This window comes from Trifolium pratense, linkage group LG4, assembly GCF_020283565.1.
Source record: "Trifolium pratense cultivar HEN17-A07 linkage group LG4, ARS_RC_1.1, whole genome shotgun sequence".
In the NCBI taxonomy this organism is placed as follows: Eukaryota; Viridiplantae; Streptophyta; class Magnoliopsida; order Fabales; family Fabaceae; genus Trifolium; species Trifolium pratense.
This window is the reverse complement of record NC_060062.1, coordinates 49,289,248-49,304,270: the sequence shown is the minus strand read 5'-3', so window position 1 is coordinate 49,304,270 and position 15,023 is coordinate 49,289,248. Positions and strand designations below refer to the sequence as shown.

Genomic DNA, 15,023 nt, shown 5'->3' with positions numbered 1-15,023 from the left:
AAGGCCGCTTGATTTTGAGTAGTGAATTTAGTATATCTTGTGTGAAATTCACTCTTTAATACAAATTTTGCTTTTCCAAAAAAAAAAGTATTATGTGAAGTAGCCATGAAAGAAAGTAGCTCAAATGAATGTAACATGCACATATATTTTGAGCACCAGATTAGTAAGGGCAGATAGGGATTTGCTTTGTGAAACTGTGGGGATATCCCACAGCAGTAAATCCAAATCCCTAAGTGCACATTGAGATTTTTAAAAAAGACACCTAAAAAAAGAATGTGTTGATTCAATAATGTAGCGGAGATAGTGTCCAAAACATCCTTTGAGGATAATGGGTATGCATCATATCATATTCTAAACAATTAAGGACTCCCAAATCTACATATGATTTTTGTGTTTAATTCAGAAGAGCTAAATTGATTACTTGTATGAGAAGCAACATGGTAGTTAGAATTTTTAAATTCAGTTGAAGGTAGTTAAATGAGTGTTGTAAAATGGTTGAGTTGGTTTTGAGTTAGTTGCTATGAGTTAGTGCATTGCTATGCAAGTAACACTCATACAAGTACCCTTGTAATATGTGACAATTGTCACCAAGTGATAAGTGAATAATACTCCTTCCCTTTCAACGAATCTCTCTTTTTAATCCTTTCTTGCTCATATCAAGATTTGTGTGTGAATTCCATTCTTGAGATCAAACCGAGTCTATCCTCAATGACTGGAAATTTTCTCATCTCACTCACTTTCTCGCCTAATCCCCTAGCATGCAAAAAAATTCGGAAAATACGTTCCGAACTGTTTTTCTAGTGTAAAATTTACACTATAAAAAATTCGAAAAACGTTTTCCGAATTGCTAGGGGGTAGGGGAGAAAGTGAGTGGGTGGGATGAGAAAATTTCCAATGACTGTGCACTGAGCCTAGCTATCACTGAGTTGGGCCAAGCTAACCTAGAACTTGAGAATGAGTATTTTTCTTGAAAATGCTGTTAAAGACTTGAGTATTTTTCAAAGACCAGCTTGTATATTTCCGCAATACAAGGTTAAAATGGCATACGATATGTTGGCAATATATAGCTTCAGTTCCTAAAACAAATGTGAAGGAAATATCAGATAACAAAAAGGGTACAGTAATTTTGTTGATCAAATTATATCCGCAATCTAGGACATGAAATAGATGAAACGTGGAATTCTGGCAAGAATGCTTTCAATAATTGCATCCGCATTATTGGATCACATAGTGTGCATCCCATCGTTAAAAAGTGATGGGAAAAATGAGTGATTTTTCTATGCTTTAAATAACAAATCAGAGACTAAACACCTAAAAAGAAAAAGAGAAAAAATATGAAGAGAAAAATAATCAGTCATTCCTTCTAGCCAGTTTAAGTAGTTTTAGAACATTTTCATAAACAATAAATGTTATTGAAGAAGCAGGAACATTTTTCAAGAGGTTTGGCGTGATTCCCTTGTAAAAACCTCGGACACTTTCAAATCTGCAAGAACAGAACACAATCAATAATAACAAAAGATTGGTTCAATTTGAAATTATCAAGAGCATGTCAAATATGGATTATATGGATACACAAAAGTAACGTCAGTCTTTATAATTCATTGGCAGTGTTACACGAGAGTCAACCTATTGTGTAGTCAACGACGTTTATCATAATATTGTTCTTAACCCAATTTCACCTTTCCTGGTAATAAGTCCATGAAAATATACAGAATAAACCTGGATGGGTTTTAATATGTACCGTGCCGTTTGTTTCACAACATGCCAACTGTCCATATATCTTGGTATCCCATCACCACCAGGCCGTTGCTGCAGAAAAAAAAGAAGTTTCAGTCTAGCTTTGAGAAATATACACAATTAAAAGATAAGCACTGTGTATTATCCCTATCCTTGTAACCATACTCTAGTACCTGCAAACGAGACCGTATAACCTGAAAAAAGAGGAAGGAAAAATCAGTATGCCACACGAGAAAGCGACTTCTTATGATTGATATTATGTTTAAGGACACTAGAGTTGAAATCCTTCACATTTAAAAGACAGAGAGGCAGAGTTGTACCTGAAATGGATATGTTAGAAGTATTGCGGCAACTTTTGATGTTGCTCCAAGAACCGCATAATCAACAGAATTCTGGGGAAACGAATAAAATATCAAAACATTGAGTAATTGCATTTGCATATAACATTCAAATGAAATAATTTATAAGCATCAATAGCACTATAGCAGGTTCTAAGAGTACAAGACTCAAAATATGTCTTAAAAAGCCATGAGCTTATTATCACAAAGGAAATATAAAATATGCATAAAGCTACATTTCTCTCATTTAAAATATCCCAAAATTCCATGTAGCCATGTAAACAACTTAATAAGGCCTTGAAATCTGAAGGAATTCCATGTAGCCATGTAAACAACTTAATAAAGCCTTAAAATCTGAAGGAATTCCATGTAGCCATGTAAACAACTTAACAAGAAGTTTCGTGATAGAAATATAATTGAAGATGTGGGCCTTGAAGACTTTGGGCCTAAGCCAAGAGTATGGAAGTTTTATTCTAGAAAGAAAGCAAAAGGAATAATCAATGATGACGTGGCAAAGAATTAGGTTATATATAGTACTAGTAAAAAGAGAATAAGGATTCACGTATTCTGTGAGTTTTGAGAAGGTCGCTGTCATAGTGGCTTGGGAGCACTTGTGCTCTTGGGATTGGTATCTCTTACCAATTTGTTATTTCCAGCTTTTCTGTTATTGAGTATTTCCCTGTAATTGTGGATCTTTCTGTTTGCAATTACAATTCTATATCAATAAAATTACATCTATTTCCTTTCCTTTTACTATCTGTGTGTTTTAACCCATCAATTGGTCCGACCTACCGGATCTGCTACACCCTAATTAGGGTTTGTTGATGCCACCGAGAGTTACTAAGCCTAAGATGGGTGATCGTGTCGATGCTTTGGAGACTCAGATGGTTGCCGTTAATACCACACTCGATGAACTCGTTCGTCAAATGCAGCAACAGAGCGTGATTCTTGCTGAATTGAGCAAGCAAGCAGGCAAGAGAGCACCAAGCCCAGAAGGAGAAACATCTGTTGGAGATTCGTCACAAAGTGAATCTCGATTGGCTGGTAAGAAGGTGAAACTTCCTTTGTTTGAGGGAGAAGATCCAGTTGCGTGGATCACGCGTGCTGAGATCTACTTTGATGTACAAGGAACGTTGGATGATATGCGCGTTAAGCTTGCTCGGCTGAGCATGGAGGGATCAACCATTCATTGGTTTAATCTCTTGATGGAGACAGAGGATGATTTGTCATGGGAGAAGTTGAAGAAAGCGTTAATTGCACGATACGGAGGTAGAAGATTGGAAAATCCTTTTGAGGAATTAGCAACACTGAAACAGAGTGGGACTGTTGAAGAATTCGTTGAGTCTTTTGAGCTCTTGTCTTCTCAAGTGGGTCGCTTACCAGAAGAACAATATCTGGGTTATTTCATGAGTGGGTTAAAACCCCAGATTCGGAGAAGGGTGCAAACTCTCAATCCTCGCAGTCGCATGGAGATGATGCGTATTGCTAAAGATGTGGAAGGAGAACTGAAAGAAGAAGACCATGTTGAACGTCGTTATGTAAGGAAGGGAAGTTACGGTTTGGGCCAAAGAGATTGGGCCGGGTCATTAAATAACAAAAATGGGTCTCAACTCAAAGACTCTAACCGTCTGTTTCAAGCGGGTGGGTCAAACCCGAACTCAAAAACAGGGTCAACTGGATCAAACACCAATTCGAACGCGTCGTTGCTTTCTTCTGCGCGAAAAAAAGATGGTGGACAACGTTCTGGTGAGCGGTGGAGGGGTGTTCGAAGTTTCCACAGTGAAGAGATGGAGGAAAGGAGAGTCAAGGGTTTATGTTTCAAATGTGGTGGTAAGTATCATCCAACTTTGCATAAATGTCCTGAGAAATCTTTAAGGGTTTTGATTTTGGGAGATGGGGAAGTGATGAACGAAGAAGGTGAGATTGTCAATTTGGAGGAAATTTCTCTTGAAAGTGAAGGAGAAGAAGAGGTGGAGTGCAAACTTATGGGTGTGTTGGGTAGTATGGGTGAATCCCACACCATGAAGGTTGAAGGCATAATACATAATGTGGAATTGCTGGTGCTGATAGACAGTGGTGCAAGTCATAATTTTATCTCACCTAAAGTAACATCTGCTTTAGGTCTTGCCATTACCCCTACAAAAGCTAGGAACATCAAACTCGGTGATGGACACAAAGTGTGGACGGAAGGAGTATGTGAAGGGTTGAAGATGAAGATGGGGGAGTGTGAGATAGTGGTGGATGCGTTTGTACTGGAATTAGGAGGAATGGACATGGTGTTAGGAGTATCTTGGTTGAGCACTTTGGGGAAAGTTGTGATGGATTGGAAGGCCCTAACTATGCAATTTTCTTGTGACAATAGATTGGTGAAATTGCAAGGTTTGGGTAACAAAGTTATCAAACAAGGTTATCTTAACTCTTATTTGGATAACGATCAGAGAAGAGAAGGGCTAGGGTGGTTGTGGACTCAATTGCAATCAATGGAAACAAGTAAGGCAGAAATTCCCAAAGAGCTGAGTTCGATTTTGGAAGACTTTAAAGAGGTGTTCAGCAACAGTATTCAGTTACCTCCTGAAAGGAGTCAAGTGCATCAGATTAAACTGTACCATGATCATGGAGACATTAATGTCAGGCCCTACAGATACCCACATCATCAAAAAGGGGAAATTGAAAGACAAGTGGCTGAATTGCTGAAAGCAGGGGTTGTGAGACCAAGCATGAGTTCATTCTCAAGTCCTGTCATATTGGTGAAGAAAAAGGATAATAGTTGGAGGATGTGTGTGGATTATCGTGCCTTAAATAAAGCTACAATTCCAGATAAGTATCCTATTCCTATAGTTGAGGAGCTATTAGATGAGCTATATGGTTCTACTGTGTTTTCAAAAATTGACCTCAAATCTGGATACCACCAAATAAGAATGCATGAAAATGATATTTCCAAAACGGCCTTTAGAACACACAATGGCCATTATGAATATTTAGTCATGCCTTTTGGGTTAATGAATGCACCAGCCACATTTCAAGCTACTATGAATGACATGTTTAGGCCTTACTTAAGGAAATTTGTTTTGGTGTTTTTTGATGATATTCTAGTTTACAGCAAGAATATTAGTGAACATCAAACTCATTTACGGTTGGTGATGTCGGTTTTACTCGATAATTGTTTTATGGCTAATGAGGCCAAATGTAAATTTGGAAGTACCCAGGTTGACTATCTTGGTCATATCATCTCTGGAGCAGGTGTGGCAGTAGATCCTGAGAAGATTAAATGTGTTATTGACTGGCCTAAACCAAGAAATGTTAAGGGAGTTCGTGGTTTTTTGGGATTGACTGGATATTATAGAAAGTTTATCAAGAACTATGGAAAGATAGCCAAGCCCCTCACTGAGTTAACTAAGAAAGACAATTTCAAGTGGGGTTTGGAGGCTGATCAAGCCTTTGCTGAAATGAAGGAGATCATGACTTCTTCTCCTGTTTTAATTTTGCCTAACTTTGAGATACCACTTGAGGTCGAGTGTGATGCTGCAGGCAGAGGTATAGGGGCTGTGTTGATGCAGAAGAGACAACCTGTTGCTTTCTTTAGTAAAGCATTATCTGATGGTAATCTTGCAAAGTCTGTTTATGAGAAGGAATTGATGGCCCTTGTGTTGAGTATCCAACATTGGAGACATTATTTGCTGGGCAGAGAGTTTATTGTATACACAGATCACAAAAGCTTGAAGCATTTTTTGCAGCAAAGAGTTTCATCTCCTGATCAACAATGTTGGGTAGCAAAATTGTTAGGGTATCAATTTGAAGTGAAGTACAAACCAGGATCAGAAAATCGAGCAGCTGATGCACTGTCTAGGTGTTTTGATGAGGGAGAAATGAATACAATCATTTCATTTCCCTTATGGGCTGATAGACAGAAATTATTGGATGAATTAACCAATGATTCTTACATTAAAAAATTAATGCTGGAAGTTCAAGAGTCTCCAGAAACAAAGCCTGGTTTTGAGGTGAAACAGGGAGTGCTACTTTATCATGATAGACTGGTGTTATCTCCTCACTCACCTTCTATTCCTTGGTTATTGGAAGAATACCATAGCACCCCTAGTGGAGGGCACTCAGGGTTTCTGAGGACATACAGGAGAATGGCTGATTCTTTATATTGGGTGGGGATGCAGAAAAGTGTAAGGGATTATGTCAGATCTTGTGATGTTTGCCAGAGGCAAAAGTACAGTGCTACTACTCCTGGTGGTTTGTTACAGCCGTTACCAATTCCCAATAGGGTGTGGGAAGATTTATCCTTAGACTTTATTACTGGTTTGCCAAAGTCAAAAGGATATGAGGCTGTACTGGTGGTGGTGGACAGACTGTCCAAATACAGTCATTTCATTCTATTGAAACAAAACAATTGCTGAACTCTTTATGAAGGAAGTGGTGAGACTGCATGGCATTCCTAATTCTATAATTAGTGACAGGGATCCTTTGTTTGTGAGTCATTTTTGGATGGAGTTGTTTAAATTACAAGGGACAAAATTAAAAATGAGTTCAGCATACCACCCTGAAACAGATGGGCAGACGGAAGTGATAAATAGGTGTTTGGAAAGCTATCTTAGGTGCTTTGCATCTGATCATCCTAAGACTTGGTCTTTGTGGGTAGCATGGGCAGAGTTTTGGTATAATACGACCTTCCATGTATCTATAGGAACAACTCCTTTTGAGGTAGTGTATGGGAGGAAACCTCCTCCTTTATTGAGGTTTTTATCTAATGAAACTAAGGTAGCTGCAGTTGCAGTGGAATTGACTGACAGAGATGAGGCTCTAAAACAACTCAAAGATCACTTGTTGCGTGCTCAAGATCAGATGGCAAGATATGCCAACAAGAAAAGAAGGGATTTGTGTTTTGAAGTTGGAGAATGGGTCTTTCTCAAATTAAGACCTCATAGGCAACAGTCAGTTGTCAGAAGGATGCATCAGAAATTGGCTGCAAGGTTTTTTGGACCTTTTCAGATTATAGCAAGAGTTGGTGCAGTGGCTTACAAGTTACAATTGCCTCCTGATTCTAAGATTCACCCTGTTTTTCACATTTCTTTATTGAAGTGTGCTGTGGGCAATTATCAAGTGCAAGGAGAGTTGCCTAAGGATTTGGAAATTGCTGTGGAAAGTGATGTGTATCCAGAGAAAGTGTTAGGCTCCAGAGTTATTTTGCAAGGAAATACTGAAGTTCATCAAAGTCTAATCCAGTGGAAGAACAAAGCTGCAGATGATGTGACCTGGGAAGACACTGAGTTTTTGCGTGGCCAGTTCCCTGAATTCAACCTTGAGGACAAGGTTTTACTTAAGGAGGTGGGAGTTGATAGAAATATAATTGAAGATGTGGGCCTTGAAGACTTTGGGCCTAAGCCAAGAGTATGGAAGTTTTATTCTAGAAAGAAAGCAAAAGGAATAATCAATGATGACGTGGCAAAGAATTAGGTTATATATAGTACTAGTAAAAAGAGAATAAGGATTCACGTATTCTGTGAGTTTTGAGAAGGTCGCTGTCATAGTGGCTTGGGAGCACTTGTGCTCTTGGGATTGGTATCTCTTACCAATTTGTTATTTCCAGCTTTTCTGTTATTGAGTATTTCCCTGTAATTGTGGATCTTTCTGTTTGCAATTACAATTCTATATCAATAAAATTACATCTATTCCCTTTCCTTTTACTATCTGTGTGTTTTAACCCATCATTTCGCAAAAAGGTTTGAGGCACCGATGAAAGAGCCAATATGTATCACACAAGTGATATATTTCACAACAAATTCTTTCCCACAACGTGAACCCAAGCGCACAGTTCAAGTGACAAGATTATCCTATCACAAATCATGTCTAGTGACAAACTATTTAAATCTCAATCCTTCTTAACAGTCTAGCTTATAGTTTTTATTAGTTTTCCTCTATATCTAACAAATGGACTACCCTCCATTTGCTCCACATTCCTTATTGGGAATTCAATAACTCTTCTACAAACATGCTCTAATGAACATTCACGCAACAAAATAGTTATTAAGCTAACTGACACAACTAATATCAGCTTAGATAAATCATGACCAAGATAGCTTATGATCAAGTCAAAATTCTAGGTATCCACTATCACACATACAAGCAACAAACATTGGGGGTCATGATTCTGGAAATGTGTCACTTTGCTCTACCAAATTGGAGCAATGGTGTATGGGAACAAGAACTCGGCCATACAAGTAACTCAAAAGGCCAATCACCAACCAAACAATCATTTACAAAATTTAAATAGTCCAGTACGTACGACTTATCAGATTTAAATGGACCCAAAGGTCCATTAACTTACCAACAGTTGATCAGGGTTTTGATGTTGTGTTTCACTTCTCTTGCTCTTCAAATCAATAATAGTTTTACGAAGCTCTTCGTAAGCTGTGAACTGAATAGCACCATGAGAGACCTGCTGAAGCGCACAAATTCAAGCAAGCTCTCTATAAGCAACAAGAAGACAATATCATACATGATTTTTTCGATACTTAATATAGTCATCAAGATTTAAAAACTAATAATGCTGTCAAAAGATATAAAAATAAACTATAGAAAGCTTGACAATTGTAAAATAACAACACTAAAACACTTCAATAAAAAATCACCGTGAGCATGAGGTATAGATTTTATATAATTAAATTTCCATTTCTGAAACTGCTTTATAGAATTTCTCTTTTGATATTGTTTATTACACTGCTAAGACAAAATGTTCCTAAATTATAAATACTTTGGAATAGTGTGTGTGCAAACTGTCCATGATGTGTGTGTGTGCGCGCGTGTGTGTTCATTCATCATTTTTCATTATCTGCCTAAATAATTCTCAACACATTACCATGCAAGAAACAACCAAAAATTGAACAGAGAAAAAGGATAAAGAATGCACTCCCGTAGGCAGTAGCTATACTTCTCATTCTATGTACTCCCGTAGAAGAGTGAGAGCAACGTGGCTCATCAAACACTTGACTATATATCAAAGGCTCTAATTCCATGTCACGGACACTAAAATCTAAATCGTTAGGAGGGGTGATTCATGAATGATTTTATATCTCTAACAAGATGTTTGATCATGATAGAGGCCATGAGCTTGGTCACATGATTTTAATTTTTAGCATGGAATACAAGTGATTGCTGGAAACGATATGACCAAGTCATACGATGACATGTGTTAGTGATCGACAATCACATGACAAATAAATTCTGTAACATTTAATAGAAATTGAATGAAGGATCGACTGTGATGCTTCTAATAGTCTATGGATTTAATTGGTGTATTCAAGTTCCTAATGGCTAGTTGCAACTAGCGTTATGTTCATTGAAGTTTGGAAAAGAAAGACCCACAATTCCGCACATTATTTTTAATCTTTCATTAAATTTTAAGTGCCAAGATTGACTGGAATAACAAAATCAAGCTACATACCAGAAAAAGACCTGGAACAATCCCTCTGTAAAGTGCACTAAATCCTTCTTCCCAAATAATGGACGTAAATGCATGACTGTTTAATTTTAAAAGATGCAAATTTGTGAATTGTTAGCAAATCATATAATGATGAGTGTGTGTGTAATATAATATTATATAATATAAAATATATTTTTTGTTACAGTATATATAATAACCAGTTCATCACAATAGACAAATTATGCTAACTAACATGTGTTAGTGACCATGTGAAAATCACATGATAAACTAATTCCAATTCTAACTTGACATTAATTGAATCAAAGGATCTATTGTGAGGCTTCTGATAGTTTATGGGTTTAATTGGCGGGTAGAATTTAAGAGTTCGTAGTGGTTAGTTGCAACTGGCTCAACGTTAATTATCCACTTATCTTTTATATATTTTTTTCTTTAAAGACCTTTTATCTTTATTTAAGCTCAACTCGACACATTATCATGTTCAATTATAATTTTAAGTAAGATCGACAGGAAAGATAACAAGAGCCAGCAACATACCAGAAATAAACCTGGAACAATCCCCCTGTAAAGGGCACTAAATCCTTCTTCCCTCATTATGGTCCTAAATGCATCTGATATTTGATTTTACAGATAAAAAAATGTCATGGCTGGTTAGCAATTCATATAATAGTGAATATATAACCATAATAAGCAGAATATACTGTGACTATCATGGTTTAGCTTTTAGATAGTTGAAACTTGAAAGGAATGGGATGATTGAGTACCAGGTAGTAATTAGGGACTCAATATAGATGCTTTAACACATATAGTATTGATATAAATACCAAAATTTCCCATGGCCTTTTTTGGATAAGTATAAACATCCGACCAGATACTGTGACTCCAATTGAATCAGTCAGTAAAAATGAGCTATCTTTCAGCATATAAATACTAATTCCTAGCTCAGTTTGGGTAAGGTGATTGAGATTAAGAAAGTCTACATGTAAAAGATAGTAATTAAGCTATTAAACTATAGCTACCTCTAGAGACCGAGTATGAAAGACTTCAACATCACAAAAATTAACCCGAAAGTGAACAGTTCAGAATATAAAGCTAATGTAAGATTGAGAGTAGACCATATAGCCCAGAGTATGGCCGTGTCTGGTGAAGAGGAGTCTGAAGCTGCAATCTTGTCTTCACTACCCAAACAGGATTTGTGCACAAGCAAACCTGACAATAAGTGAAGGAAATCAAAATGACTGTAAGTTCATGTTTTGATCCCATTCAGGAATTTGCCAAATATGTTCTGTTGGTGTTGGAGCCCTAAACATTCAACTATGAAAGGTAAGCAATATCTCAAATATCTGCACACAGATAAGCAAGTAGTAAAGTTAAGCATGTTATTTCCATCCTCGCATACTATTCAAGCAACGATTATCATCGGAAATACATTTAGGGTACATTTGTTTTAGCTTTAAAAAAAGTGATTTTTTCTTTGTATTTTTAAAAATGATTTTTATGATAACTTAATTAAAAATAGTAAAAGTTATTTCAAATTCATCTTTTTATAAATTAAGAGTTATTTTGACATTCAATAACTTAAATATTTATGTTAGCAATTTTAACTTAATAAAAATCACAATTTTTAAAAAAAAACCTATCTCTAACAAAATGAATTTTATGAAAAGCTATTTGAAATAGCTTACTTTTTTAGAGACTTTTTTTGAAATTTTATGATCCAAAAAAATTTGTAAGAAAATGATGAAATACTTAAAACAACATTTTAAGAGAAGTTATTTAAACCAATTTTTCATTTGAAGCTTTTATAAAAAAAAAAATATTTGTTAAAAAACTTTTAACGCAAAAACAAAATACACTATAAAAATCATTTTTAAAAAAAGCTAAAACAAACACACCCTTAATACAGTTTTACGAAAAGCACTTCCATTACCAAAGTTTTAAAATATTTTAGATATGTCATAAGTTGTTTCCGTAAACTCTACTAAGCAGTCTTACAAACAAGTGATTATATCATTAGACAAGTTCAAATAAGTCAATCTAAACAGGCTCTATATACAATTTAATTTCCTCCTGTTTGATATTAAACTGAATTACAAGTGGCAGTAGGACTTCATTGGAAATAAACAAAGATATGCTAGGATCCTCTCTGTTTTTTATTATTTCAATTTCTTCCATTACCAAAGTTTTAAAATATTTTGGAGTGTATAAACTCATTTAATGTCACACTTTTGTATTTATGTTTCCAAAACCATACAATAATGGAGAAAATGGAAAGAATACAAAATGGAGAGGTTCCCAACTCCACTCTTGAGCTCAAAGCTGCAACAACAAAATGCTAGCATAATTGAAGAACAACATATTATCTTATCAAATATCGTATTATGAATTATAAGTGCGGATGTCCATTCATAATATTGTATTTTTGAACACTCACCAAAGCTCCTGCTTCCGCAGCTGAGGCAAGATGAAGACCTGGGCTCAACTTCTCCTCTCTGCTCCTAGCATATCTTTGTTTAGCTTTGTCATAGCTACAATTGTAAGAAAAAGGAGGGGATGGTGACTTTAGTCTTCTAGGAAAGCAACCAGTGAAGTGAAAAAACGGGAAGAGAGACAATCCTTTGACTTGATAAAAAAACAAGCAATGTAATTTTCCAAAAAAAATGGTGTTAGATGAAACTACCCGGTTTAATAAAGTGTCCCATCGTACAAACACATTGATACTGAAAAGTAGTCCTTAGCTACTAATGAATAGAGAGTGTCATGCATGTTTTAGACAGAGAACAAAATATTTAGTCCATCACCATGTACTGTAGATTACAATATATTGATTTGGCCCTGACTAAGAAAAATAAGCTACGTGCGTGAGAGAAGAGAGAATCACACATTCACACTCACTGAAACAAGTTAAAATTTAATCAGAGAAGATGCATACTACATGCACAAACATAAGATGTGAAAATAAAGAATCTGACATCCTTATATAATATCATTCTCTCAAAGCGAGCATAAAAATGAGAGATTGAAATTTTACTCAATAGTATACAATTATCTTCAATAATTGAAATTGGTACTTACAAAAAGAAATATAAACCCCATGATATAGTTGACCCAAGAACCCCAGGAAGAAAGCCAGCATATAGCCCTCTTAATCCCTGCAAGACAAATCATGGCACATAAGTAGCACGTTCTTGTATGACACACTGAAAAGGATTCTTAACTATAGATATAACTTCTGCAATCCTTACAGAAGAAGAATACAACACACTGAACTGTAAATTACAAAGGAAATTATGAAAAGGATAAGAATCCTCTAGGAATTTGAGAGCCTAGTCTCTCCCAACCAACCAGTCTCCAAATATTTGAATGCCCCTATTTTCCTTTGCAACTTTGTTTATTATTCTAACTTCCTATAGCAGTTACTAATAACTAAACAAACAGACTATAATATATTAAATAAACAAGTGACTAATATTATATAGTGTAAGCCCCAAGCATAATTGTATCTTTGGGCTTCTTTCTAACATAGGTCATCATGTTATGAGGCCTATTACTAACAATCTCCTATTGAAATTCGCAAAAGATGTCAAGTTACTAACACCAAACCGGTCAATTATAAGTGGAACAAAAGACATCAAAGCCTATGATCCAAACCTGTCAAGTTGCACATCTTACCTAGCTTGATACAACAATTTGTCACCAAAAACTCGGTTTGTATTGACATCACTATGAGTGACACCCTTAACTTAAAATCTCAATTCCCGAGATTTTATTCAATTTCTCTTAATGTTAACTAATAGTACCAGAAACCATAGTGAGTTTAACAGTGAAATATTCAATGTATATATTCATGAAAAATAGGCTATATTAACAAGTCTCAATGTATACCTAACAGTGAAATATTCACGAACCAAAACAAGTGATTGATGATTGTTGAATTACAGAACACAAACCTCGGTGCGAGTAATGGTGAAAATGGCATGAGCGGTGTTCTTGTAACTGGGAAGATGAGAGACTCGACCATCGTTAACTGCGAAATCAAGCAATGCTTTCAGAAAATTGAATAGAAGGTAGGGAAAATCTGAAGAAGAAAAAAAAGAGACGAAAAAGAGGGAAAACCTTGAAACCTAGTTCGGACAACGTCGAGGGGATGCATAACAGCGACTGTGGCGAATCCTGCGGCGGCTCCGGCGGTGGCGTTTTCCCATTGCCATTGTTGGCGCTTGGGCGATCCCGTTGACATATGGGAAGATTTGAATTTGAGAGTGGAATTGGTTTAAGAAGAGAATTTAGGACGCGTCGTACAGTGGGAAAATGGAGAACGGTAGAACGCGACGGTGAAGTGTGAATCGAAGATTGTCTTTTCTGGACTCTGTCTCATCAACTAACAAGTTGTATTGTAAGCTTGCGCGTGCGAAATTTAGATGCATCAAACCAAAAAAAAATGTTCATACTAACCGAATTTTTTATTGGCTAAATTGCAGTTTTGGCCCCACGTTTCATAATTGTGTGATTTTGGCCCCCACGTTTCATAATTGTGTGATTTTGGCCCCCACGTTTCATAATTGTGCGATTTTGACCACCCACGTTTCACATGTGCTATTTTGGCCCCCCATGTTTGCCCCCTTTTGCATTTCTTGGTCCCTTTGACTATTTTAACCAAAAATTGCTGACATGGAATATTTTTGACACGTGTCTTAATTGTTTAAAGAATACAAGATTTGGTTTTGATACTAAATGAGTCTCTTCATTGATACTAAATGTAATATTTACATATACTAATAATGCACAAAGTGCATATATAAACATTCCACGTTTCCTAATTGTCTTTAACACTTGTAATTCTTTACCAACACCAAATTAGGAATAATTGGTAGATACACGATGATAATTTAATACAATTAGAAATTAGGAAGCAGTTTCCTATGAAGTAGTTTCCTAGTGAGTCTCTCAAATTCAGTAGCAGCTTGTAGATACACATTATCAATCCCAACACCAACTCTACCAACAACTTTCAACTTTCCTTTTCCTGCGTCAAACATTTGCCTCGTAAATATGCTGACAACGGAGGTCAAGAAATCAAAGTTTCAGAGGCTATTTCACACAATCCAAACCGAAATTTATGGAAAGGAAATCGGATGGTAATTCTGGGTTTGTCGGTGAACGGAATAACGCACCGCCGATGAGTGATATGAGGCAATTCACGAGCAGTCATAAGGCTTTTTCGAATTTTGTTTGGAAAGCTGTGATATAACCTGAAGAAATTGATCAAAGAGATTGTTTTACTGATGGAGAAGAAGATGAGATCTTGGTTCCATTTTTTGCACCTATTTTGTCAAAAAAATAATAATTAACCCCCCAAAAACAAAAGTCACGTGACCTTTCTTAATTTTTTTTTTTTTAAAATAATAATAATAAATTTTGGTTGGCCAATACAATTAAGGCACGTGTCAAAAATATTTCATGTGAGCAATTTTTGGTCAAAATAGTTAACGGGGACCAAAAAA

General features: G+C 36.0%; 1 protein-coding gene across 2 annotated transcripts; it reads right to left on the bottom strand.

The window, feature by feature from the left end:
• Nucleotides 1–1,168: 1,168 nt before the first annotated feature.
• On the bottom strand, nucleotides 1,169–13,935 carry LOC123921090 (folate transporter 1, chloroplastic-like). 2 transcript variants are annotated; one of them, XM_045973485.1, is made up of 11 exons: nucleotides 13,636–13,935; nucleotides 13,470–13,546; nucleotides 12,595–12,671; nucleotides 11,954–12,047; nucleotides 10,635–10,728; nucleotides 10,057–10,130; nucleotides 8,407–8,520; nucleotides 2,058–2,129; nucleotides 1,911–1,931; nucleotides 1,742–1,809; nucleotides 1,169–1,483 (listed from the first exon to the last, which is right to left on the bottom strand). In XM_045973485.1, exons 1-11 carry the CDS (start codon nucleotides 13,757–13,759, stop codon nucleotides 1,351–1,353), a joined length of 948 nt encoding a protein of 315 aa, XP_045829441.1. In that variant the 5' UTR covers nucleotides 13,760–13,935; the 3' UTR covers nucleotides 1,169–1,350. The 2 variants fall into 2 exon arrangements, with proteins under 2 accessions (XP_045829441.1, XP_045829442.1); XM_045973486.1 differs by having other exon boundaries at nucleotides 8,407–8,517.
• Between the last annotated feature and the right edge of the window lie 1,088 nt (nucleotides 13,936–15,023).

What these genes read in the sequence shown, in the direction of transcription:
- LOC123921090 (XM_045973485.1), bottom strand. Translation starts at nt 13,759, where the DNA reads ATGTCAACGGGATCGCCCAAGCGCCAACAATGGCAATGGGAAAACGCC. An exon ending in TGTCCGAACTAGGTTTCAAG is followed by an intron (nt 13,547 to 13,635) that starts GTTTTCCCTCTT and finishes TTGATTTCGCAG; the next exon opens with TTAACGATGGTCGAGTCTCT. An exon ending in CTGCGGAAGCAGGAGCTTTG is followed by an intron (nt 10,729 to 11,953) that starts GTGAGTGTTCAA and finishes ACTTATTGTCAG; the next exon opens with GTTTGCTTGTGCACAAATCC.